We start from the raw sequence: 27,243 nt of genomic DNA, 5'->3' as shown, positions 1-27,243 counted from the left end.
CAATTTTCTCAACTATTATTGCCAACTCATTTTTGGACTGGTCAATTACCAATAATAAAAGATCATATGAACATTTATTTAATATGGCAATACATCTTTTGCAAAAAGTCGGTTCATGCCGGCCAATAGGTAATTGAACAGTTTCTAACCTTAAATCCTCTGGGTATTTTCTTGGACCTAAAATAGTCGCTGAAAGAGATCCCATGTAATTTAAAGTCAACTTTTTTCTTTTTTAAACACAGGAGATCACGATATAGTATATCAGTACTCAGAGCCTCCGCCTCATCATCCAAGGCATCCTTATATATAATATCATCTGCATCCAACTCAGAAAATGTAAAGCCGTCCCCTACAGGGTAATTAGCAGGATTAAATCCAAGCTCCAATTCCTCATTTCCACCCTCCGCCATTTTTAATATGTAGCCTTTTTAAGAAAACTTTAACAAATATCACTTGCCAATTATCTTGATATAAATATTGATTGTAACCACAAAACACACAATAGGCTCACTTGGCAGATAACCCACAATAATTCATCATGTCAAATGAAGATGTGTAATCCATAGGTAAAAGAAAGTACAGTCACCGGTGCCTTGATATGGGCATTTGTACACCAATCCAAATGTCCAGCAATTCTACAATTCTGTTTATCCAGCACTCATAGTTAAATAGGCAACTTGATCCGGTGCCTCCACAATAATGTCACTCACAAAAACCCCAAGCGTGCGGCACTCAGACTCCAAAAGGACAACCAGAACCACCGTGAAATATCAACTTTTAAGTTTATTACTTCCAAACTATCCCGAGGATACAAAGACAATGTAAAACACCTTACCTTAACTACACCCTTCACCATCACCATGTGCAACAAATTGTCCATTCGCGGCGTCTCAGCCGGGACGCCCGGCAATGACGTCATCAGCGCCTTTTAATGACGCTCAGACAGACGGCGCACACCACGTGATCTAGTTCCCATATCTGTCACCTAGCAACCATAAACAATGTAACATTGCATGGAAACTACAATTAAAACAAAGACAAAGACATGACAAATAGCGGCTACTTACAATATAGTTAAATGAGGCTATTTTATATATATATATATATATATATTTATATTTAATATTTATTTATATACTAGCGACACTCCCCAGCTTCACACGGGAGCCATATCATCTTGCCACAGCCCTCTGCATCTCATAACAACTTATGCCATGTCACCACAGTCCCCTGCATCTCACCACTAACCCTTTTATCTCACAACAGCCTCCTGCTTCTTACACCTACCCCCTGCATCTCACAACAGCCTCCTACTTCCAACTACTGCCCCCTACATTTCCCCACAGCATCCTATATTTCACCAAAGCCACTTGCATCTCACCACAACCCCCTGCTTCTCACTCATACCCTCTGCATCTCACCAGTATCACCACAACCACCCCTGCAGCTGTGCTGCAGCTGGCTAGGACCTGGCCACTGAGATGTGCCGGGAAGAGCTGGAGGATCATGGATGATAGATTTGCATTACAGCTACTGTAAGCATTATCAGTAGCATGTCCCCAGAGCTGCGGCACCTGTGCATATTTCCGCAGCCTCCATGCGGCCACCTCCCCAGCTGCCGAACATGGCGATAAGCAATGTCCTCTTTGCACAGTGAACCCTGTATTTCCTGGTCTTCCTGTAGAACTTCCTTGCTGTGGTGCCCCTGTCCGAGAACAGCGCTGACTTCCATGGAGGTTCCTTCTGTTCACCAAGGGCAAGTGGCTGAGCAGGAAAATCATGATGGAAAGAGAGTACTTCACGGTGGAGGACTGGTGGCCGAAGTCCATCCGCAGGTTCAGCATATGGATGGACATCGGAATCCGATAGTTACTAACAATGTTTTTGTTCTGAAGGTAGTGTTTTTACCATTTGATGGTGGCAGTCCGATATTTGTCACCATTGAATGGAAATCATTTGATGATGTACCAATGGTTGGGGTTTTTTTTAAATTCCTAATAGCTATGCCTCCCCTGGCTCCTTTCTGGCTACTGTGTTTGCATCAGGGCATCGTTATGGCTTCATTGGAGGTTGCATCTCACTCTATCTGCCTCAGACATGACCCTGCGTTGTCCCTAACTCCCTCCCCTCCCTAGGCTGCTGCTAAGCAACAAGGCACATTGCTAGCTATGATTGGCTCTCACTGTCTCAGACAGTCATTCAGAGTGCTGTCCTTGCCCCTGCAGCAGCAACAGCAGTCAATCACTCACTTACTTACTCAATCACACAGTAGAACAGTTTTTTCTGTGACTTGCTTCAGTAAAATCATCACTGTTTGGCTCCCTTTTGTCAAAGATGAATGGTTCAAACACCTTTGTCGACCAATGCTGTACAGATTAGTGAAAACCCCATAAAAATCCATCCAGCGGTTCAAGAGTATAGGCCGATTGAACAGACAGATCCCTAAACTGGGGACTATGGGTCTCATTCAGATCCGTTCGCAAGCACCGATGTGCTTGCAACCGGGTCGATAGTTAGCCCTGCACACGTCCAGCGGCCGCACTGCATGTGTGCAAGCCCTGGAGCAAGAGAGAAACTCTCTCGCTCCGGAGCTCTCTACAAAAGGGGTAGCTGTCGATGTTGATGTTCATCCACCCAAATCATTGGTTAAGCATTGAATATAGACACATTATTCAACTTACGGAAATCATTGCAGAAGCGCAAACTCCCATCAGGTTTTGGGATGAGCACAATGGGACTTGACCACTCACTATGTGACTCCTCAATTACACCTAACTCCAACATTTTTTTTATTTCTTTAGATCCCGTTGGGCTTCTGGGATTCTAGAAGTTAACCTTAACCCCTGGATCAGTGATTATATCATGTTTAATGACTGTTGTTTTACCCGATAAGTCAGAAAACAAAACTATATTTCTTACGAGAAAGTCTTTAGTTGAACAGCGGGGAGGGTTTGTTACTTCGGGAACCAACTGTACTGTGGGTATAGGAGAGACTGTGGTGCCATACATAGCTACTTTATCCTACCAATGTCTAATAAGATTATATGGTAGATCTGTTCTGGCTTTCTCTTCCCGGGCTGGTACACTTTATTATTAACCTCCCCCACTTTTTCTAGGATTTTAAAGGGTCCTTGTACTTTCTACTGTGGGAATCAAAACAAGCACTCTGGACCTCATTCAGAGTCGGTCGTAAGCGGCCGCTCGGTCGTAAGCATCTGATATTTCCAAACCACGCATGCATACGGTTAGTTGTGTGCACGTGCGTATGAGACCTTACGATCCAAAATGCTGTCGTACGGCTTATGAGCAGGAAGTGGCTTCCGAGAGTTGATTGACATGAAAGGCCGTTTGTGGGTGTTGACAGGGGTGGTGGTCTGAAAACGCAGGCGTTCCTCACCGTTTTGAGGGCGTTTTAAGGGCGTACATAAATTACCTGCTACGACCAACATAGAAGGCCGGAAGTAGAAAAACGTCACTCTGAGAGCAGGTTAGAGGCCTGGCTGATCATACAGTTTAAGGTTGGGTTTGTGCTCTCTCAAGCCCCAGAGTACAATCGATACTATCGAATGTTACTGATGTTTGGAGTGATGTTTCTATTTTGAGCCACACAATGCAAGCAGCTAATAATCCTTTGCTGTAGCTAATAACACTGCTAATTGGCATGTAATTGATTCAGCTGCATTTGCATTAGCGAATAATAAGAATAAATATATTTCAGGGGGATGGCTTATTCTATGCGTTTTTTTTTTTTTTTTTGGAGTAATTTGCACACAACACAAGCGGCCGCAACCATCAGAAGAAAATTAACATACAGCGACTGACAATGATTGACTCGATCGCTAGCTGCTATCACTCGTTAGCTAGAGGAGGTGCATTGTTCACGTATGGACATCATTTTGCTTGCGACCGACCGGCCGTGTGATCACTTCCTTTTTTAGTTTTGCGGTCGTTAGGCGTACGACCTAGTGGCCAATTACGACCGACTCTGAATGAGGTCCTCTGTCCCCAGGAGCAAAGATGCACAACTGGGCATTGGGATTGTATACCCGCTGCTGTGCCAAACCCATCCAAGGGCCTGAGTCTGAGTAGGGAATAAAGGGCCTGATTCAGACCCACTCGCGAGCGGCTGTACGCTCGCAAGTGGGTCGATGGTCTGCACTGAGCATGCGCACGACGGAGGGAGCTCCGTCGTGCGCATGCGCCAGACACGACGAGCGAAGGACTTTCCTTCGCTCGTTGTGTCCGATCAAAGGGGGCGTGCTGTCAATGTTGATTGACAGCACGCCCCCTTTGGTGGGCGTGCCGGGGGCGTGCCTCCCTGATGGGGGCGTTCCCACGGGAACGCCTTCCGTCAGAAGCCGGCCCACTGACATCACTAGTGATGTCAGTGGGAGTGATTTTGGCTCTGATAGAGCCAAAATCACTCCGGAGCTTGCGGTTGAAAACCTCAACCGCAGGCTCCGGCTCGCAATTTCGATGGTCGCGATGGTCACGACCATCGCGGCCATCAAAATGCACGCTCGTATAGCCTGTGGGTGGTGACCCACAGCTATACGAGCGTCCAGGAGGACGCTCCATGAAAATGGAGCCCGGCCCTCATGCAGAGCGTGCGCTCTGCTCAGAGCGTACGGCTCTGAATGAGGGCCAAAGGACCTAATTGAGATTTGGCAGACCTGGTTCCCCATAATTTGGTTCTAGTGGATAATCTGAATACAAATACCTTAATCCTATAATAAAGGAGCCAACTGGCACACAAACATATAGAATCTTTAAGCATCCAAATTTCTGTCTCACAATTGCACAGTAGAGAGCTACAGGGAGAATCAGCCCATTCCCTCCCCTCCCAGCTTATTGACTGCCCTACTACTTGCTAGGCACAACCTCTTTTTTCCCCCAGCCAACACTGTTCCCTCCCGCTGCTCTTCCATTTACGTACCCCTCAGTCAACAGTGGCCTCCCGATTCACTGCAACATCACATGTGTTTCCTCCTACAGGGAAGATATGGGAAGGTGGGGAAGACACCTGTCAGCACTTGGAGCTGACCTCCTGCATGCTCCCCACTGTCCCCTCAACCATCAGCCCCAACAACCCCTTGTGGCCCCATCCCCTTCATCCAATGTGAAAGAGGGAAAGAAAGTAGAGAGAGTTTGAGAAAAGGGGGATAGAGATGAGTGAGGAGGCATTTGACAGAGACAACAGAGATAGATGGAAGGTGGACAGAGATGAAAGAGGCTGTAAAGACATGGGTGACATAAGGCCAGAGAGATACAAGGAGCAAGAGGCTAGAGAGACACAGTGGGTGGCATGTGGCCGGAGAAACAAAGGGGTTTACATGAGGCTGCAGAAAAATAGGGTGGCATGAGACTGGAGAGACAAAAGGGAACGAGGCTGGAAAGACACAGTAGTGGCATTGGGCTGGAGAGACAGAGGGGCGATGAGGCTGAAGAGAAATGTGGTGTGAGGATGAACAGACACAGGGGTGGCATGAGGCTCGACAAACCCAAGGGTGGCATGAGGCTGTAGAGACAATGGGTGATGAGGCTGGAAAGACACAGGGAGGATGACATTGGAAAGATATAGGGGAGGCATGAGGCTGGAGAGACAGAGGGGCGATGAGGCTGAAGAGAAATGTGGTGTGAGGATGAACAGACACAGGGGTGGCATGAGGCTCGACAAACCCAAGGGTGGCATGAGGCTGTAGAGACAATGGGTGATGAGGCTGGAAAGACACAGGGAGGATGACATTGGAAAGATATAGGGGAGGCATGAGGCTGGAGAGACACATGGGTAACATGGGCCTGGAGACACACAGGGGGGCATGAGGCTAAGGAGAGAGAGGGGCACATGTGGTTGGACAGACACAGGGGTCATGAGGCTGGAGAGACATAGGGGAATGCATGAGGCTGGAGAGACATAGGGACGCATGAGGCTGGAGAGACACTGGGGGCTTGAGGCTGTATAGAATATTGAGGGACGGTACTGGAGAGGAACAGAGGTAAAGTATGGGAGTCAAAATAAACAGAGGGAATAGAGCTACAGCCACACTAGTTAGCTACCCGGCGAATGTTTGGTCAAAAATACTAGTAGAGACATACATATGGCTACATTTTTTAAACTTCGGTTTTGCAAAACATGTTTTTTTTGTGGTTTTCTTTTAATTTTTTTAAACCTTAGTTTGCTAAGGCAAACCTGCTAATTTAGAAGACAACACTGAACACATCGCTGGTCTAATTGTTTTAATTGTGAAGAATAGCAAACACCATACTGCACATGATTTTGTTGTGACAGATGAGAGAGCTCTAAAACCATTCTGTTTAAGATATCTGGTCAATCAGAAGGTGAGTTATCTCAATACACATAAAGAGGGAAACCATTATGTATATAAGGAATCAGCAAACATTAATAATTGTCTTATGGCGCAATATTATTTTATTAATATATTAGAGAACAAAAATATTGTTTCATTATATTAAGAAAGCATTATTATTTATCAAGTATATTAAATGTATAATATTTATTTAATTGGTGTTAAAAAATGTTTTTATGACTTACTACATTGATTATTTTATGTTAGCATAATGTATATAGCCATAAAACAATGAATATATTTTAGTGTTTTCTACTGTATTATTAGCTAAACAAGGTGGCATAATATTTATTATTTGATTTATAGAAATACAATATTTAATGGTTTCATTTATATGGTGACATTCGATTTATTTCTTTATTTAAATACAAATCATTTTTAAAAATAATTTTTATTTTGGCACAAGATCATTATTTTACTTTAGAATTTACAATAATTCAATGTATTATTGTTCTGGTACTCACAGCCCAGGGGTACCAGGTAGGAGTACCAATGCTGTTCAGAATTCCAGATGGGCCCAGCTAGTTTGTTGCTCCATATGCCATGTACAGTGCCCTGTTACATGGCAGGAAGAAAGCAAGGAAATATGCCATGTAGCGTGCCATACTGTACGCCTTAAGTCTCAACTTTAAGTAACGATCGTAGCGGAGCATACTGTGGTGCTGGAAAAAGTCATAGCATGTAATACAACTTTGCGTCCACCAGGTGTCATTTTTCCTAAACTACAGTGCACATGCGTCAATGTATGTACTGTATCACTGCCCGATGATTGGCCGACAGAACTTGTGATTCGGTACACTATAGTACAGCATTTTTGTCATGGAATGAGAGCTGTAGAAGAATGTGTAGTAAAGTTTTATATCATTACAGTATGTGTGTGAGTCCTGTACTTTTTTTCTAAATATTTTCTTTGTACAGTATTTCTAGTTTAGCCGCCAATTACTGTTCCGGACAAACAGTACAGTATGTATTGTACGAGATTCAGAGACAGGCTTGGATTTTTAGTCTAATGAAGATGGGGGGATGGTGCGCAATACTACTCACCCTGAGAACAATATTTGGTCTACAAAAAGCTGCTACAAAATGTGGGAACTGCAACCCACCAAAATACACAAGAGGGTATAAAAGAAACAAATGTAGCGCTGGTAAAAAACATACAATTTAATGACAAATAGTACAATGAATAAAAACAGTAAATATGTAGCAATAAAAAGTACACTGAAATCCCTGTGGGGGAAAAAAAAAAAAAAAAAGGAGAGATGTGTGTCTCTTGGAGAATATAAAATCGTCAATGTCACTCAATGTGTCCAATAAGACTGAATATATAGATGACTGTATATACCAAACGGCAAGCTGGTATAAATCTCCAAAAAGGTGGATGGAGTGAAGCCGTAATATGAAAAAAGTATGTGGCTCACCTAAGCCTGAGAGTATGTCCAGCCTTCAATGCATGCACACAGACCGTGTGTATATTCCCCGGTGCCTGTATAGGAATCGATTGGTGGCGTGAAGGCCTCCGCTATGAGCTCTCTATCCGTGCATGCTGAGCCGCGGCTGCTGTGAATGAGGCTAGAAGTCACAGCCGCTGATGGTACATGCGGTGGCCTGGTTCAGTGAGTGCGGCTGGAAATCACGGCAGCTGACAGTGCATGCGGGGGCCCAGTTCAGTGGATGGTGAAAGGTGTCGGCACTGTAGTATTCAGACAGTGAACAAAAGGTGCATCCAGCCGTCAATCAAGCTGTTATACGGCAGCTGCTTTAGATTAAAGCTTTGGAATCGGCGTGGTGTCAAACGGGTCTCCTCTCAGTTGGAACTCTCTAAAGCAAAAGTGGGCATCCACAAAATGCTGGAGTGTACTCGGCAGTGTACTTGCCCAAAATGCCTTAACGCGTTTCTCCGGGACAGCACTCCCGGTTTCCTCAGAAGGTGGGCTCAGATTGTTTGCACTTCCTAGCAGAGCATATTTTGGCTCCACAATTACACACCTCTTGGCAATGATCATTTATGGAAAGCAATTGTAATTAAACCATGGTCTCACTAGAATACACATGAAAGCATTAAAAATAAATAAAGACATACTCAGGGATAACAAAATATGGATCTAAGCATATTATTAAACATACAAATAAAGATATATATGCAGATAAAAATAAAAATAAATAAATATAAATGACAGTATGGCATTATTAATATCATGATGTGAAAAGAATCTATGCACAAAATTTCATACGGGCTTCAGATATATGCAGAATCTAACTGGGGCGGAAATTAAAGCATTAAAAGAGTTACAAAAAGATGCAACAATTATCGTTAAACCAGCGGATAAAGGGGGGGGAGTTGTGATGCAGAACACTTTTGATTATATATCTGAGGCCCACAGGCAGCTTTCTGACAGCAAATTCTATAGAGTATTAGATAGAGATCCCTCTTCAATATTTCAAAAGGAATTGCAATTTATGTTGCTGTCATATCAAGAACTGGGTGTTATATCCAAGGAGGAATTTAATTTTCTTTTATGCACTCACCCTATTACACCCACTTATTATCACCTTCCAAAGATTCACAAATCACTACACAATCCACCTGGACGTCCAATCATGTCTGGTATAGGTTCTTTTACCACCAATCTTTCACATTATGTTGATCAATTTTTACAGATGCGTGCAATAGCTTTGAAATCTCACTTACAGGACACTACTCACTTTTTAAAATTAATTTCTGGTATACAATGGGAATCCGATTTTTTATTTCTCACTTGCGATGTTTCTGCACTATACACTAATATTCCACATGATTTAGGTTTAATAGCGGTTGAAGAAAATCTGGAAAAAGACCCAGGGGTATCTGAGGCACAGCGTTCATTCATTTTGACTCACAATTATTTTATTTTCAATGGTGTTTATTATTTACAGACCCTTGGTACAGCGATGGGGACCAGGTTCGCACCAAGTTACGCCAACCTATATATGGGCGCCTTCGAACAACGCCATATATGGGATGGGGCTTATGGGGCGAACCTGGTCCTCTACGCCAGATACATAGATGATTTGTTTTTCATTTGGAGAGGGGATTCACGTTCTATCACTCAATTTGTTGATCACTTGAATTCCAACACTTTTAATCTCACTTTCACGAGCACTTATCACTCTAATTGTATTAATTTCTTGGATATTACACTTGAAGTGTCAAATAATAAAATAATTACATCAAATTACAGAAAAGATGTCGATTGTAATAACTACCTTGAATATGGGAGTAATCATCAAAAGGCATGGTTAAAAAATATCCCCAAAGGACAACTGCGTAGACTTAAACGCAATTGTACCGATGACAAAAAATTTAGGGAACAAGCATTATATCTTATGACCTCCTTTCAAGACAAATCCTATCCGTCTACATTACTGGAAACAGCTTATAAAGATGTTAGTAATATAGACAGGTCCTTATTACTTTTGTCAAAACAAGAAAAAGCCGAAGCGATGATAACAACATCTTCCCATCCACGATTGGACAGATCTATAGTATTTGTGTCTAAACAGAATAGTGCTTCATCCAAAATTAAACAGATCATCCATAATAATTTCTCTGTTTACAATTAGACCCTATCCTTAAAAAAAAAGAGTTGGGAGATCATCCAACTGTCATTTTCCAAAAAGCAGACAATCTACAATCTAAGCTTGCACCTAGCCATTTTAGGGTGAAAAAGAGTAATAGATTTACGCAGATGCCCTTGATTATACCTTGGGCTACTAGACCAATAGGATGTTTTAGATGTAACCACAATAGATGTACCACTTGTAAGTTTATAACCAACAGGGAAAATACTTTTGTGTGTGAAGTAACAAGTGAAATTTATCCTATTAAATCCTTTGTAAACTGCGAGACAGATTATATGATATATTTACTCTCATGTCCTTGCAAAAAGCAATATATTGGACGTACCACTAGAAAATTTAAAGTGAGATACCTTGAACACTGTCGGAATATAAAGAAAAAATATTTAAATCACAGTCTGTCACGTCATTTTGCAGAGACACACAATTCTGCTTCTGAACTCCTTACTGCTACTATAATTGAGCAGATAGGTTATACAGAAAAAGGAGGTGATAGATATAGGAAACTTTGTGCTAGAGAAGCATATTGGATCTATATAATGCATACACTTTTCCCTGAAGGACATAACGAAAATATTGAATTAGATTTTTAATATTTCATCCTTTCCTCTGTTCTCTTTTTTATTTATGTTTTTTTCATTTATATTTTGTCCTTTGTTCCTTATAATAAATCCCTTCATATATATTTATATTGTTATTCCACTTGTAAACCACACACATTTTTCACCAACTACAGTGTAAGGTTTCCTTTATTATTAGAATGAGATATTAGATTCTATATTTATAATTATATTCATATTATGATATATGTATTATTTTGTGTCTGGAGACATAATTCATTGTCTCTATTTATATGTTATGGATATTTTATACATATAGGAATACTAGGCTTTAGAATGTGTGATTATTGATTTTCACATCATGATATTAATAATGCCATACTGTCATTTATATTTATATTTATTTTTATAATAATGCCATACTGTCATTTATATTTATATTTATTTTTATTTTTTATATTTATTTTTATCTGCATATATATCTTTATTTGTATGTTTAATAATATGCTTAGATCCATATTTTGTTATCCCTGAGTATGTCTTTATTTATTTTTAATGCTTGCATAATGCTTTCATGTGTATTCTAGTGAGACCATGGTTTAATTACAATTGCTTTCCATAAATGATCATTGCCAAGAGGTGTGTAATTGTGGAGCCAATATATGCTCTGCTTGGAAGTGCAAACAATCTGAGCCCACCTTCTGAGGAAACCGGGAGTACTGTCCCGGAGAACCGTGTTAAGGCATTTTGGGCAAGTACACTGCCGAGTACACTCCAGCCTTTTGTGGATGTCCACTTTTGCTTTGGAAAGTTCCAGCCGATAGGAGACCCGTTTGACACCACGCCGATGCCAAAGCTTTAATCTAAAGCAGCTGCCGTATACCAGCTTGATTGACAGCAGGACGCACTTTTTGTTCACTGTCTGAATACTACAGTGCCGACACCTTTCACCATCCACTGAACTGGGCCCCCGCATGCATTGTCAGCTGCCGTGATTTCCAGCCGCACTCACTGAAACGGGCCACCGCATGTACCATCAGTGGCTGTGACTTCTAGCCTCATTCACAGCAGCCGCGGCTCAGCATGCACGGATAGAGAGCTCATAGCGGAGGCCTTCACGCCACCGATCGATTCCTATACAGGCACCGGGGAATATACACACGGTCTGTGTGCATGCATTGAAGGCTGGACATACTCTCAGGCTTAGGTGAGCCACATACTTTTTTCATATTACGGCTTCACTCCATCCACCTTTTTGGAGATTTATACCAGCTTGCTGTTTGGTATATACAGTCATCTATATATTCAGTCTTATTGGACACATTGAGTGACATTGACGATTTTATATTCTCCAAGAGACACACATCTCTCCTTTTTTTTTTTTTTTTTTCCCCACAGGGATTTCAGTGTACTTTTTAGTGCTACATATTTACTGTTTTTATTCATTGTACTATTTGTCATTAAATTGTATGTTTTTTGTTCTACCAGCGCTACATTTGTTTCTTTTATACCCTCTTGGATTTTTAGTCTCACTGAAAATGGACACTGCAGTATAAACCCCATGCTACTATACAGTAATGAGTCGCAAGTCTGCATCTGGTGCAAAACAGCCAGGGGCATTGATAAATGTGATATGAAATCACTATCAATGAATATTATTTTTTCTACAATATACTGTACTGTAGTTTTTTATGTAAGTTTTGTACTGCACTGCCATGTTTAACTTGTGTAACAACTTTAGTGTACAGTGACCATTGTTTAGTGGTTAAGATGTATGCTTCAGATAACCTTCGCCTGTGGTTCAAATCCTGTTAAAGGGGGGATTGAGTTATTTCATTTTTAATCAATATTATTTTATCTACCCACCCCACAACTGTACATTATATGTGTGTGTCATTGCAAGAGTAAAATGTAAAAAATATATACTGGAGTGAATATAGAATAATCAGGATTACAAAATTACATCGGCCTGTGGTGAAATTTGAACCCTGGACCACTGCTATGTAAAGCAGTCAACTTAACCACACGCCCCATAGGGGCTTTCACAGCTGTTTTCAGTACTGTAAGCTATATCTACTGTCTCCTTATGCAATTGCTTAGAAATGAAGGGTGGGGGAATGCAGAGTCATGAAGTTAAGTTACACTGTTGTACTGTAAATGAATCTCAGGAACATTTCATACACTTGAAGGCTGGAGGGAGGGTAGGGGAAGGTAAACACAGTGACCTAATCATGAATTTTATTTAACCATTTGCATCCCTTTCAAAAACTGCTATGAGAACTGGTGATCATGAATTAATCTCCTTTTATTTAAATTGTTTTATTGGTTTTATTGTAATAATGCTAATAATGCTAATAATGCTAATAATAATAATAATAATAATAATAATAATAATAATAAGGAAAATGTTCCTTTCAAAATATTATACTATTACATACTATACAAACACAGTACCCCACCATTAGTGAACAGGAATTCATTCTGACTTATTGAAAGTTATGGGTGTGTCTGAGTTCTGTCCGAGCCCCTGAATCCCACCACGCTGTGCATGCATCTAAAACCCGACATGTGCATCTTGACCATATCATTGTATGGGTGGGTGTGTGTCATTGCAGGGTGGGGGGAGTTGTGGAGCAATGTATTGGCTTCAGTACAGTACTGCAACATTAGTGAACAGGAATTAAGGATGGACATTGGAAGCCTACCATCAAATGATGGCTGGGCTTCCACCATTGAAACTTTCGATGCGTTGGCAACTAACCATCGCATCCCAAGAATTCAATGTTGAAAACTACTTATTTGATGTGTGTATTTGCAAAAACCCCTTCAGAGCTGTTGCCAAGGGGAGGGATCAGGGGTGTGACTAGGGGCGGGATTGGGGCTGGGGCCCGGAGACGGAGACACAGCAAACAAACGTACATCATATTGTCACTGTGACTGTACTCTATATTTAGCAGCACTGCTGCTGCCATGCTGTGCTGCGGGGACTAGACAGTGGGTACGCTACTACCTATACATAGTAAAGTGGCAGTCTGGCTCCAGTTCAGCATGCCCGTCACAGGTGGTGGGGAGGCTGCTCGCTGCTGAAGTGAGTTACAGGCAGCAAACCCAGGCAGTGAGGAAAAGAGAGAGACACTAATGCTACTGCAGGACGCGGGTTGCACACTGATTGGCTCTCTGAGACAGTGAGAGCCAATCAGAGCTAAAAATATGCCTGATTGCCTGGCAGCAGTCTAGAGAGGGGAGGGAGGGACTGAGGGGTAAAGCTGGCCACACATCTAAAGATTATCTGTCCAACCAGCCAACTACTTGATTAGTTGGAATGAAAATCTGGTAAGGTATGAAAGCAAATGACAATCAGCAATTTGCTCCCAAACACTGGAAAATGGACAAAAACTGTTGTTTGAAAAAATTGTTTAGATCAAACATTTAACAAACTTGTCTGAACGGCCATTTTCATCTGGTTTCTGGCATTTAGGAGCAAATTGCTGATCATCAGTTACTCCCATACGTTACCAGATGTTCATTCCAACCAATCAACTAGTTGGCTGGTTGGACAGATAATCTTTAGATGTGTGGCCAGCTTAAGTCTCTGATTCAGTGAAAGACAGCCTCCAACGAACCCAGCATGAAGATTATCTGATGCAGACACAGCACACAAGCAGCCAGGGGAGGCACAGCTATTAGGATTTAAAAACAAACCACCATTGGAAAACTATTGAATTATTACCATTTGATAGTGGCAAACATTGGAAGGCCACAATTGAATGGTAAAAACACAAACATTGATGGTTAGTAACGATCGATGGTTATGTCCATCCATAACAGGAATTCATCTGGTCTTATTGGAAGCTGAGGTTGCGTCTGAGTCCCTGAGCCCGACCATGCAGTTGGTGTGTCTGAGACCTGGCATGTGCACCAGGACCCACCCCACCACTGTACTTGTGTGTCATTGCAAGAGTAAAATTTAAAATATATATTCTGGAATGAATATAAAATAATCAGGATTACAAAATTACAGCAGCCTGTGGTGGGATTTGAACCATTGACTACTACAATGGAAAGCAGTCTCCTTAACCACAAGCCCATAGGGGCTTTCACAGATGTTGTCATGAAGGGTGGAGGAGGTACCTGTATGAACATGAAATAATTTAATTTTATTTAAGGCTGTGGGCGCGTCTGAATGTGACGCACTCATGTGAACTCATTAGCTGCTAATGTATCGGTTATATACTGTATAGCGGTTTCAAGAACAAACTACAATTAAGTTATTAAAGATAGTCCTCTAATAGTGGTTATCATGAATTCTTCTCATTTATTAAAAGCTGTGGGTGTTTCATAACACCACTGCAATTACAGTATGTGTACTCATTTGCGTCCCGTTCAAAGAGCTTCTGCGATATTATTAAAAAGATTGGTTGTGCGAACATGCAAAATGCAAATCCTGTCCTGCTTACACTGCAGTAGTGTCCTGAACATGATTGGCCCGCTTGTCAGGGATCTCCATTCACTTCTAGGTATTCAGTAGTGTTAAGTTTCATCAGTGAAGCACTCGCCACCAAGCGGTTAAGCGTTGTATTGCATGCCGTGGATTCTCTTACGTTGTAGAATGCCATGGTACGTTACAGTAAAGCCATCACGCAACTTTACAAGGCGCGATTCGGAAGACTGAATGTCGTGTGATGAGCAACAAACTAGCTGGGCCCATCAGCTGGTCAGTTCTTGGTAGGCCACAGGAGGGGGGGAGCATGTTAATTTGTTCCTCCTAGCACTCCCTAGAGGAATGGATCCAAGGCTTTATAAAACGAGCCTATTGTACAAAGACGGTACCGCACACACTTTATTTTTTTCTGCCTTACTAGCACAGGCCAGATATCTCAATGGCCAGAGACACATCAGTTGTTCTTTTTGCAGTGTGTTTAGCCGCAACTTGTGAACTCAGTGCTTATTGTACTGTATCTGTTGATTTGCATACAGAAGAGAACGGAAGAATTTGGGATATGACTTATGGGGACTCTTTCTGAAATAGTTATTTTCTGGCAATTTAGCCTCTATCATGTCAATTTGGAACAATGCAAAAAATCTACGTTTTAAACAAAGTCGGAAGCTATTACATTCAATTCTGAAAACTAATAACAATCATTAGTACTTGCATGCTGTAAAACAACTATCTAGTGTTGCATTTAGCTCCATAAACATGGCATAAGAGTAGCATTGTGTGCTGGTTATGGAGCGGGATGAATATTCAAACACACCCAATGCTTCAAGACTGAGCATATGAGCCAGTTTTACACCAGGAAAGAACTATAGAATATGCACCAATTTGATGCATACTTGCCTACCCTCCCGATTTGGTCGGGAGCCTCCCGAAAATCGGGTGCCGCTCCCGACCACCCGGAAGGCAAGGGAAGTCTCCCGGAACCAGCCACAGCCATCCCACACCCCCCGTTGCTGGCCACTTACTATGCAGCCTGGGGGATCAGATGACACGTTTCGCGTTAAATCGCGTCATCGAAGCCCCGCCCCCCCAGTACAGTGCCTGTATTACGGGCTCTGAACAGCAGGGGGCGGGGCCACAATGACGTGTTGAGCCGCCACGCCCCCCGCTCCGCCCACCTGCTGTGAGAGGAGTGTCGTCCAGGCTGTCCCCTCCCGGAAGTGACAGCCTAAAGGTAGGCAAGTCTGATTTGATGCCAGGAGAATAAATGAGTTTATATGCGCCAGGCATATGACAGAAGATGTGGCTTTACATTGGTATAATTGTAAAAGTTACAATAAAACTACTTCTTATTGCTTATTATTTGATATTTGCTTATATAAATCCAGATTCTATGTTCATCTATTGATTGCTTAGAAATTGTTTTAGCTAATATTTTTTTACACTGTAGCTGTGGAGTCACGTGTTTTACATGTAAAAAATGTATCAAAGGCACAATTAATTAAGTACAAAAAGTTTTAAAGCATTGTGAATACAATGGTGATACTGTATATTACATAATAATAATAATAATAATAATAATAATAATAATAATAATAATAATAATAATAATATAAGCAAACTTTATTATCATGTTGTAATTCATTGATTTTTTTTTTGGGGGGGGGTGGCGGATGTAGAAGAGGAAGGAAGTATTTTGAGTTTGCTGTGAGCTTTTCTTTCTTCCTCGCATAAGGGACCGGCAAAGTATCTTTCAGTATATTCTCTGTTTTTACTGTAAAATAGTATTAACATGTTGTGGCTCAGTCTGTTCTTTCTTTTCTGCAATGCAAAACACGCAGTATTGGCAGAGCTTGATAACTCAGGTAAGATTAATTATTTTATAGAGGTTGTACAAGTATAGTGTTCTTGTTTCTGTTGGTAATTCATTAGTCATATGTTAGCAGTGCTTGATTTACGTATTAAATTCTTTAGATTAAGCAATATTTTAATTCCATTTCTAGCATATGATGAAAAATATGTATTTTAATAACTCAATGTATTGTACTGTAGTAACTCACTTTTCTGTGTTCTGTTTAGATCTGTACTTAACACTGGTTTACAAAACGTTTTTCCAGCTACTGTACATCATATACCAGAGGTTCCCAAAAGCGGTCCTCAAGGCTCCTCAACAGTTCAGGTTTTAGAGATATCCATAGTTGAACACAGATGGTTAAATCAAATTCACTGTGGTACTAATTAATTCACCTGTGCTCAACCATGGAACTCTCTAAAACCTGAACTGTTGGGGAGCCTTGAGGACTGTGTTTGGGCACCTCTGTCATATACTGCAGTTGATCAGCAAGTTTTGTAAAGTTTTACCTTAGCACTTTGTTCTGTGAACACAGAGTTAAATGTAAACACATTTTGCCATTGTGCATGCGTGAAAGCCATACTGCGCACGTGCAGCGATTGTATTGTGATTACGCTCGTACAGAGAATTCACTCGCAAAGTGAGCGACAGGTAGTCAGCGTCTAGGGGAGGTAACGGGGGTGATTAGAAAAACGCAGGCATGTCTGACCGTTTAGACGCTGTTTCGTGGGTGTGTATAAATTTAGCCATTGCGATCTCCTTCGCAGCATGAGAGCTCTCTGCATGTTAGGAAAGCCGTAGTGTTTGAGGCAGGTCAGACTTGACTTATAAGCTGTGTGACTGCTCGATCTGCGCTAATGTTACAGATGTTAACTTTGTATGAGACGGATATGAGAAGACAGCAGTGGGCGTCCTTATGCTCGGGTAAGCTTTGGAAAAGCATTAACATATTTTAGCAACTACGACAAGTAAGAGATTGCATTAGCTAAATCTCTGTATCAGGCTGTTAGTTCTTACAACTCCCATGAAGGTGGCCGAGACACGTATCCAACTAAGCTTGTAAAGGAGAAGGCTACTGATACATTTATTGCTATATTCTGTAATTAAAAAAGAAAAATTATAATAATTATTTGTATCTTTTCATTTTACTTGTCCTGCAAGAACTTGAAGAAAGCTGGTAGTCTTGTGGTGCTTATATACTGATTGATAGAAACAGCTGGCAGAGCGAGGGCATTCCTTGCTATGTACTGTAGGTAGTAGGTACATCTGTAAGTCTAGTTTTCTGGAGGAGTACAAAAACAAGATATAATTTTGTGGAGTGAGAAGATTAAAATAAAATGATGGAGAGGATGCAGTCCCATGGGCATGCCTTGCCATGCCTCTCACTCCGCACAAACACACGCATTGTGTCCCGGTACTTGCTGGAGACCAGGCTTCATCCTACACTGTTAGGGGCCGATTCTGAGTTGGATGCAGTGACGTCCATGTCTGCATCTTTTGCAACAGTCGCATCTGTGACTTACATGCTGATATCGCTACAAACCCTTCTCTGGTGTACATTTGTGCGTCTGACTGTGCAAGGACTGAGACGCCCACTATGAGCATCTTTAGATGATCAAATACCACTTGGTGCATCAAAACTTGCACCAGCCCCGTGCTATATGCTGAGTATGGCCTCCATTGTGAGCGATTGAGCGTCTGAGTTTTCAAACACTTCAGCGACACAGCCACAACACGCCCATAAGAAGAACCATCTGCCTGTGTTTGAATAAACACCTCCCAGTTACCACCCATGAATGCCTGATACGTTTCTGAGACCACGTGTCTCAATCAGTCCTGTGACTTTGTATGCTAACACCGTGGGAAGCATGCGCTGTGCGACTTTTTAGTGACTTAGACGCATTTGCACATGTGAAACACTGACCATTTGCTTGTATATCTGTATAATATCTGACTCAGGGGGGTATTCGTGATAGATTGGAGAGAGATACAATTCTGAGAGATAAAGTACCAACCAAGCAGCTCCTAAATGACACTTTACAGGCTGTGGGGTCTATTTACTGTACCAGGGCCACCATCAGGGGGGGACTGCCGGCACTGGAGTCCCGGGCACGGCGACAGCAGTCACAGAGGGGGGTCCACCCGCAATCCCAGTATCGAATGCACGGGGGTTTCAGTACCTATAAACCCCCCTAGCCACCAATCCATCACCGCTGCTGTAGTGATTTTTTTTTGTGAGACGGAGATTCTTGTCTCCGTCTCACTGGAGTTCAGAACAGAGCCTGTCAGTAGAGGAAGCTGCCAGCATGCACGGCAGCTCCTCGTAGCCACGGAGATTGCAGACAGTTTCCTGTTATTCTCCCAGGCAGTTTCCTGTGAGGTGGTGATTCTGGTCAAACACTGCAGTCCTCCTTCATCCAGACAGCTGCAGGTAAGACACCTGCATCACCTTTATAACTGTGGCACATGTTGGGGGGAATCATCTGAACCAATAACTGTGGAGTATATATATATATATATTTATATATATATATATATATATATATATGTCATATAGCAGTATGTGTTTGTGTGTATATATATATATATATATATATATATACACACAGTATTTATGTATATATATAAATAAATATATATATATATACACACACACTGCATCTGTGTGTGTATGTATATCCATCTATCTATCTATCTATCTATCTATCTATCTATCTATCTATATATATATATATATATATATATATATATATATATATATATAGAAAGAGAGAGAGAGAATTGGAGAAGCGGCGTCACCCATGGGTACTTTCATGTAAGATTTCGACCGACAAACAGTGTCTGAGCCCAAAGTTTCAGTCCATGTGGACTTTTAGCAAGAATGTTATTGAAAAAAGTCCGGATGTACCGAAACGGTGGACACAGACAGGGTTTGTCATTTGAAGTCTTAAATGAAAGTACCCATGAGTGACGCCGCTTCTCCAGTTCTGTCTGTCTGTCTTAAAAACCCTATTGCAAATCCTGCATTTGCCCCTGTAATCTTGCTGCCCGCCCACTTTGCCACCCTTCCACATTTCCGCCGTACACCGTGCCCCTAAAAAGAGAGGAGCAGCGTCGCATGGGGAGTAGGTCTAGGAGCAACAAAAACAAGGTAAGTGTGGGGATGGAGAGACAGAAGGGGGACTGGTCTAGAGACACACCAGAAGGGTGCAGGCTGGATAACCAGAAGGGTGACTGGCTGGGGAGACACAGAAGGGGTGCTGGCTGGGGAGACACAGAAGGAGGCCTCGCTGGAACTGGCTAGACTGCATAGCTGGAGTTGCACAAACACGGGAAGGGGGGCCCTGCCTATTTTGGCAGTCCCGGGCCCCACAATTTCTGATGGCAGCCCTGTACTGTACTAACAGGAGAAAAAGGCAAAATAACGTAAAAGCAGTGTAAATCGTTGTACATATCGCTTCTCAATATGTACTAAAGAATTTTTACTGCTGTTTGTTTGCCTGCACTAATTTATGGTTTTGTTTAGCGCTGCCATTGACTCCTATAGGTGCACTAAGTGTTTCAGTAGTTACGAAAGTGTTTGTGTACTTACCGCCTGACGTTTTCTCCATTGCCGTCATCGCCTCATATTGCTGCCGATAACTTGCTCTTTATACTTGTGGTGCTGCGTCCTGGTCTGCATTGTTGTTTGTGTTTCAATAAAGTTGTTCTTTGTTCTTGAAAAAAAGTTGTGAAGAAGCTGTGCATGGGATTCCTCTGTGATCTCGGGACTTTCAATGACGGGTCACGTGCTGCTACTGTGTGCAGATCACCAATTACATTGAGGCCCATTTGATTGGTGAATAGAATTTACAGAAACACTGTCAGCCTTCAAGACAGAGTTATGTGTCTGTTTTGTCACCGCTGAGATGGTGACTTTCCGATCCATCCACTTTGGCATGAGCTGTCTTGGTAACAATTGCGGTAGCCGTCTTCTGCTTCACAGTGTAAGCTGGCGATGCAGGGGCAGCTTTTTCTCCACGGTAAGTGGAGGCTTAGTGAATAGACTCCTGTGTTTGAAAAATTAGAGTGAGGATCGATTGGTTGGTACTTTATCTTTCACAATTTTATCTCTCTTCAAGCTTTCATGAATAACCCCCATAGTTTCAGAACCTTAATGTGATGCACTTTGCACCATTTAGTTGACTTTCAGGTACTCTTCAGCGGAGAAGAACATTTCTAAGCTTGTTAACAAAGTGTCACATGTTTTAAATACAATCACAATGTTTCTTCACTATCACGGTTAACTTAAGCCATATTTTAGGCATGAATGCAGTGCACTTCATACATTAAATCCCATTTATATATATGAAAGCTAAATAGGCTAATTTTTGCAAAATTAAAATGCATGCATTGTGTACTTTACAAATAAAGCGATATACAGTACTTTATTATACATGGAAGTTTGGTATACGTACATGGTCAACCTGGACTGAATGTCGACTTACTGTAGACTGAATGTTGGCATTGTCATAATGTTAACATTGTGAATTTTGACGCATAGATTTTAGGGTTAGGGTTCTGCTGTTGACATTCTGAATATCGACTTATTATAGTACACCTTGAAGTATATACATTGCATCTTGGGGGAGGTATAGCAAAGGTTGGAACAGCCAGCAAAGACAACTGTTGGCCAGGAGAGCTCACCACATAGGAAAAATGGTTGTGATGAAACCCGCACAGTGTTTTTTATCACCCACAGTGGTGCAAGTAGTTTTTATTTCTTCCGGGTACTTTCCAAGGACATGCCGAAAGTGCATGTCTGAAAAATAGATGTGTGGCCATCACTCTATGGGCATGCCTAGCATGCCAGGAGCTGCCGGGCTGCCTCCAGTCACCCATGCTAATGGCACTGGCGGTAAGGTGGTAGAGGGTATGGCATGCCTGTTACTAATTTCTTAATGGTATGCCATATTGGCCCATACCAATGTGCGGTCAGGTGAGGCAGAGCCTTTCCTGTCATAATTAGGTATACTCCAGAGTTCTGACTATAACAAATATAGGAAAAATGTAAAGAAAATATTATAAAATATCTTCTTTGTATTATTGTAATATTTTTTATAGTCAAAACACTGGAGTAAAAAGTGTATGGCAGGTGAGGCACTGCCTCCCCTGTCTACCTTTTCCGCACATCCCTGATCAAACACACCAAATTTCCACCACTATATACTGCTACACCTTTGTATAACGCCCACATGAACCCTTGGGTACATATATGTATTTGTAAATCTGAGTCTGATACTAGACAGTGCCTCCCCAGCCATTTACAACACCGCACGTCACTTCTTACTTGCACCACTGATTGCCAATTAAATATATGAAAACTGTTATGTTAAAATGGCATAATAAACTATACAACCTTATTGACTTTTTGAAAGATTGACTTAGCTGCTCCACAAACACATGGCAGATTAATAAATGTTACAACTAACATGTGCGCTGCCACAGTTTGTAGTATTTTGTTTGACCTGTACCACTACATATGCATAGTTAAGTGGATAGTTAGTGCAATTGTATATTCTGGGGAATGAATGACTTTGTATCTACAGTAATCTCCCATTATTGCTGTTAAAGAGAAATGGAATCAATAATTTTTTATGCTGATCCAATGCTAACATAGATTTTGTGACTTAATGATCAGGAGCAGCTGTAGTTCATCTTGCAAATGATTGCTTTACCGACAACTGTTGTTTAAAACTATGCTATTTAGACTTCTTGATCCCATTCTATAATTAAATTTCACCCCAACCGGGTCGATGGTGGCCCACAGCGCATCCGTTGCTCCGGGTCTCGCACCAAAGGGGGCAAGCTGTCGATGTTGAGTGACAGCTCGCCCCGTTTGGTGGGCGGGCCGGGGGGGTGGCTGCCCAAACGGAGGCGTTCCCAAGGGAACGCTTGCCGTTTGGGGGAGGCTCCACTGACATCACGAGTGATTTCAGTGGAGAGCTTCCGGCTGTTAGAGCCGAAAGCTCTCTGGGGCTTGCGATGAACGAGACCCTACCACAAGGGTCTTGACCATCGCGACCATCATCATGGCCGCTCACTATAGCTGTGGGTGGTAACCCACAGCTATGCGAGCGGCCAGGAGGCCGCTCCAAAAAAAAAAAAAACGCCCTGATTCAGAGCGAGCGCTCTTTCAGAGCGTCCGGCTCTGAATCAGGCCCCTAGTGCGCTGGTAGTCTTCTTAGAAAGCATGGATTGCATTAGAGTATTTAGTTTGCACTTGCAATTTGGATGTTGGACTACCTCCTAATGAGGAGATTGATGATGATGGTGTAAGTGGTGAAGATTGCATGCTGCTGGCAGGTAAATGCTGCACTGTTATAAATTTCCTGATTTTGATTAACCACATGACTGTAAGGATTTGTTCTCTAGGTAGTTAAGTTACCTCCTCTAATTACTTTGGCATCACAAAGGCTTCTTTTTTTTTTGGGGGGGGGGGGTTTACCCAGGTATTCCAATGTGCTTATTGTGGGCATTAGGTGTAGCAATTGGTGCCTGACTTGTTTAGAAGCAATCGACATCATCCTCATTATATTCTTCAAGTTCCAACTATAGTGGGTGCAGGGTTACCATTGAATTGGGGCCTAGAGGCTTTCAGGGGCCTGAACCCAGCTCATATAGTTGTCTACAAACTTCCCTTATTTGTTTGTTAGGCAATTGGTTTCATCATGTTTCTCAGTCTGAAAAGAAGGAATTGTCAGCACTATATGCCAATTTCTGTCATTCAATCTCAGTAAAGCTCCCCACTGATATGATCCATCTTCTGGCAGGCACTGCAATGTTACATAATATGGGAGGGGGGGGACTGTGTGGTATAAAATTAATTGGTGGCACTGAAATATTGCACAGTATGACCTGGGTACACTGGTGTGACACAATATGAATTGGGAGCACTGTAATGTGGCATACTATGAACTGGGGGAATTTTAATGTGGCACACCATGAACTGTGGGCACTGTAATGTGGCATAATATGAACGGGGGGGCACCGTAATGTCACATTAAATGAACTGGGGGCACTGTAATGCAGCACAGTATGACTGGAGGCAATACAGTGTGGAAAATATGCTGGGGACACTAAAGTGAGCCATAATATGAATTGGCTGTGCTACAATGGCATAATGTGAACTGGCAGCACTACAATGTGACATATGAACTGAGCGCACTGTGTGGTGCAGTGTGAACTAGGCCATGTCTATGGTGAATAAGTTAACTTGGACACAACTTAGGACTCTTATAGAGAAACCTCTCTCTCTGTGGAGAGCGGTGTTTCTCTATAAGCATTAGGTCGGGGGCCCTTCAAAATGTTACTGTGGGGCCCACAAATTCTGGCTATCCCCCTGTCCTCATTGTTGTTAGATGTACAAATATCTCCCACATCCTGTTACACATTAGCAATTGACAAAGTAGCGTCATCAATATATATCTCATCAGCATCATTATGACTCATTGTCATATTTCCAAATGATTGAGAAATTGTGGAAGGGGGGACTGCTCTATAATTACAGTGTCAGAATCTGAAATCTCAGACTCACACGTAGCACTCATGGGCACCCTTAAGCTGGGTACACGCTAGACGATATATCACCGATCCGGCAGATCGGGCCGACATATCGTCCACATCAGCAAGTGTGTACCCACTATGAGTGAACATGCGCACTCCCGCTGGGTCATTCATCGCATCGACAGATCGAGCCTGCATGCTGTTCAATCTGTCAATTTGATGAACAACTCCATGCTATTAGATGCGGCTGGTGAACGACATATCACGCGTTCATTCACCAGATTGGGCAGTGTCAAACGACGGCACGATATGATGTTCATTGCGTTGGCAGGGTACAGACATTGTTACACTATCCTCAGGATTCTGTGAACACCCAATTTCAACATCAGCCTCAGTGCTCTTTTCAGGAACTGGTGTGGCTGTTTTGGAGGAGTAGCAGGACTACTACTAGTAAAAATGGCCTTAGGCTGTGGCTTCCTTCATCAGTAACCTTTCACTTAACACTTAAATTGAGACGTTTTTTTTTTTTTTCAATTATCAAATATTGTTTGGAATAGAAGTGCCCTTTCATACATCTTCTTCCCACGTGACATTTTTTATTAGTAAGGGTTGAAAAAGTACAACTATTGTCAATATTAGTACTGGGATGCTCCTGTTCTATAGGCTGGTCAATGATTGATAATGGAATTAAAGCTTCTTGAAGCTGTAGCTCAGTGGTTCTCAAACTCAGTTCTCATGACCCCACATGGTTCACGTTTTCCAGGTCACCCAGCAGGTGCACAGGTCTATTCATTACTCATTGACACATTTTAAAAGATCCACAGGTGGCGCTAATTATTTCACTTGTGATTTTGTGAGGAGACCTGGAAAACATGTACTGTAAGATGAAAGAATAAATTCAGATAATAAAACTTGAATTTCATCCCAAAAATCACTGAATATGTTAAAGCAAACTCCTTACAAAATAGCAGTGACAGTGATAATATTGCTGCCTTATCATAATCCCCTTCAAGAGCTGACCACACTGAGGAAGCAGAATCAGTCCCCACAAAGACCAGTGTGCCTTACATTTTTTGAGAAGAATGTATAATCACAAATTGTATGGAGTTAAGAAGGTGGGAGAAAATGGCAAACCAAATTTTCCACCAATACAATTCAAAGACAACATTCTATTATGTTATCATATATGTGATACTTTTCATTAATTTCGCTTTCTGTATACAGTACATACAGTATGTATGGATATGATCCTTACACGTATTCTATATTTTTACTATTATTTTTGTGATGATTGTAGGTCTTTCAGATTGTTTGCATGGAGAACCAAGATACAGATACCAAGTATATGCTGAAGAGAATGCCATTTTTCAGTGTAATTTGTCATCCCATCATGAACCATTACAAATTTATAATAAGTCGTTTGTTAATGGAAACAGAACCCTGTGGTTCTCACAAAAGCCTGATGGAAGCATTGAATTAATGGATGTCAGTAAGAACTTTCAAATTACAAACAATGATACTGCACTATGGTTTTCACCAGTACAGATGAGACACTCTGGAATTTACTTATGCAGGTAAGTAATCCCAATAGCACAACATTTTGAGTGAGATACTGTATTATTATAGGAAGCCAGGTGGGAACATTGAGATATTTATAAAGTGCCAGCACTTATAAAGTGCCAGTGGGCTGAATAGATGGTGTAATGGTTAGCATTACTGCCTCACAGCATCAAGGTCATGGGTTTGATTCCCACTATGGCCCTAACTGTGTGGAGTTTATATATTCTTCCTGTGTTTTCGTGGGTTTCCTCTGGTTCCCTAACACATTCCAAAAATATACTGGTAGGTTAATTGGCTCCTAAGAAAAAAATTAACCCTAGTGACTGTGTGTGCATATGATAGGGAATATAGACTGTAAGCTCACCTGGGGCAGGGACTGATGTGCATGGACAAATATTCTCTGTAAAGCGCTACGGAATATGTGTGCCCTATTTGAATAACTGGTAATAAATAAATAAGTACTAACTGTAGACATTAAGATGTAGAGAGACTTAGGGCCTGATTCAGAGCCGGACGCAATTAGCGCTCGCTTGTCCAGAAAATAGGGGTGGCTATTCAAATGAACCGTTTGCTCTTTGCAGTCTGTTCACGCCTCTAGGTCTGAACGAGCGAACAAAACTTGCGGTCGTTTTTTGGAAACTACGCCCCCTGGCCGCTCGCATCCTACATCATGTCCGCTATTTATTAGATTAATCGAGTACATCGACCAGCGTATGAACTGCTCGCTATTCTTGTGGTTGGTTTTTGCTACCACAATTTTGCGAGCAGTTCTGGCTATAAAATAACCCAGTGACGTGGTCAATGACGCTGCATTATTAATTATGCACACCCTTAAAACGCCCGTTTTGACCTTTAAACACGCCTGCGTTCGGATCTCCACTCCCCGTTTTCAAGCACCTTCCCCTGTTACCACCCACATACGCCTCTTTCTGTCACTCAAATTATCAGGCATTCGCTATTTTGCGTGCACATGAATTTCGACCGCACTGACTGGTTCGCGCATGCGTATAACGATCCGTACGCATGCGCAGTTGGGCAAACATCGCTCGGAGCGAATGAGAGGCCGCTTACGGGCGGCTCTGAATCAGGCCCTTAGGGCCTTCAATTCAGCACTGAATACATTTTTATCCTAATTGCTGAAGAGTAGCAAGAATGTACTGCCAGTGCAAACTGTCAAAGCCTGATAATTGGCTGAGACAGGATCGGTTTAAAATCAGATCTGCGCGATGCCATTTTGCGACTGGCTGCCCAGCGCCATTTTAGTGAAAACTCGCCACTATAAGTACATACAGCGATGCTATTATT

The 27,243-nt window shown here is 41.9% G+C and overlaps 1 protein-coding gene across 1 annotated transcript in view; it reads left to right on the top strand.

Moving 5' to 3' along the window:
* Positions 1-16,773: 16,773 nt before the first annotated feature.
* Positions 16,774-27,243, top strand: part of IL18RAP (interleukin 18 receptor accessory protein) — a 65,120-nt gene continuing 54,650 nt past the window's right edge. The window contains exons 1-2 of the mRNA XM_088454067.1: positions 16,774-16,846; positions 25,676-25,952. Coding sequence (XP_088310193.1) covers positions 16,774-16,846; positions 25,676-25,952 — 350 coding nt within the window. The remainder of the gene's footprint in view (positions 16,847-25,675; positions 25,953-27,243) is intronic.

This window comes from Taudactylus pleione, unplaced genomic scaffold, assembly GCF_031769625.1.
Source record: "Taudactylus pleione unplaced genomic scaffold, aTauple2 ptg000609l, whole genome shotgun sequence".
In the NCBI taxonomy this organism is placed as follows: Eukaryota; Metazoa; Chordata; class Amphibia; order Anura; family Myobatrachidae; genus Taudactylus; species Taudactylus pleione.
This window is presented reverse-complemented; position numbering and strand designations above follow the sequence as displayed.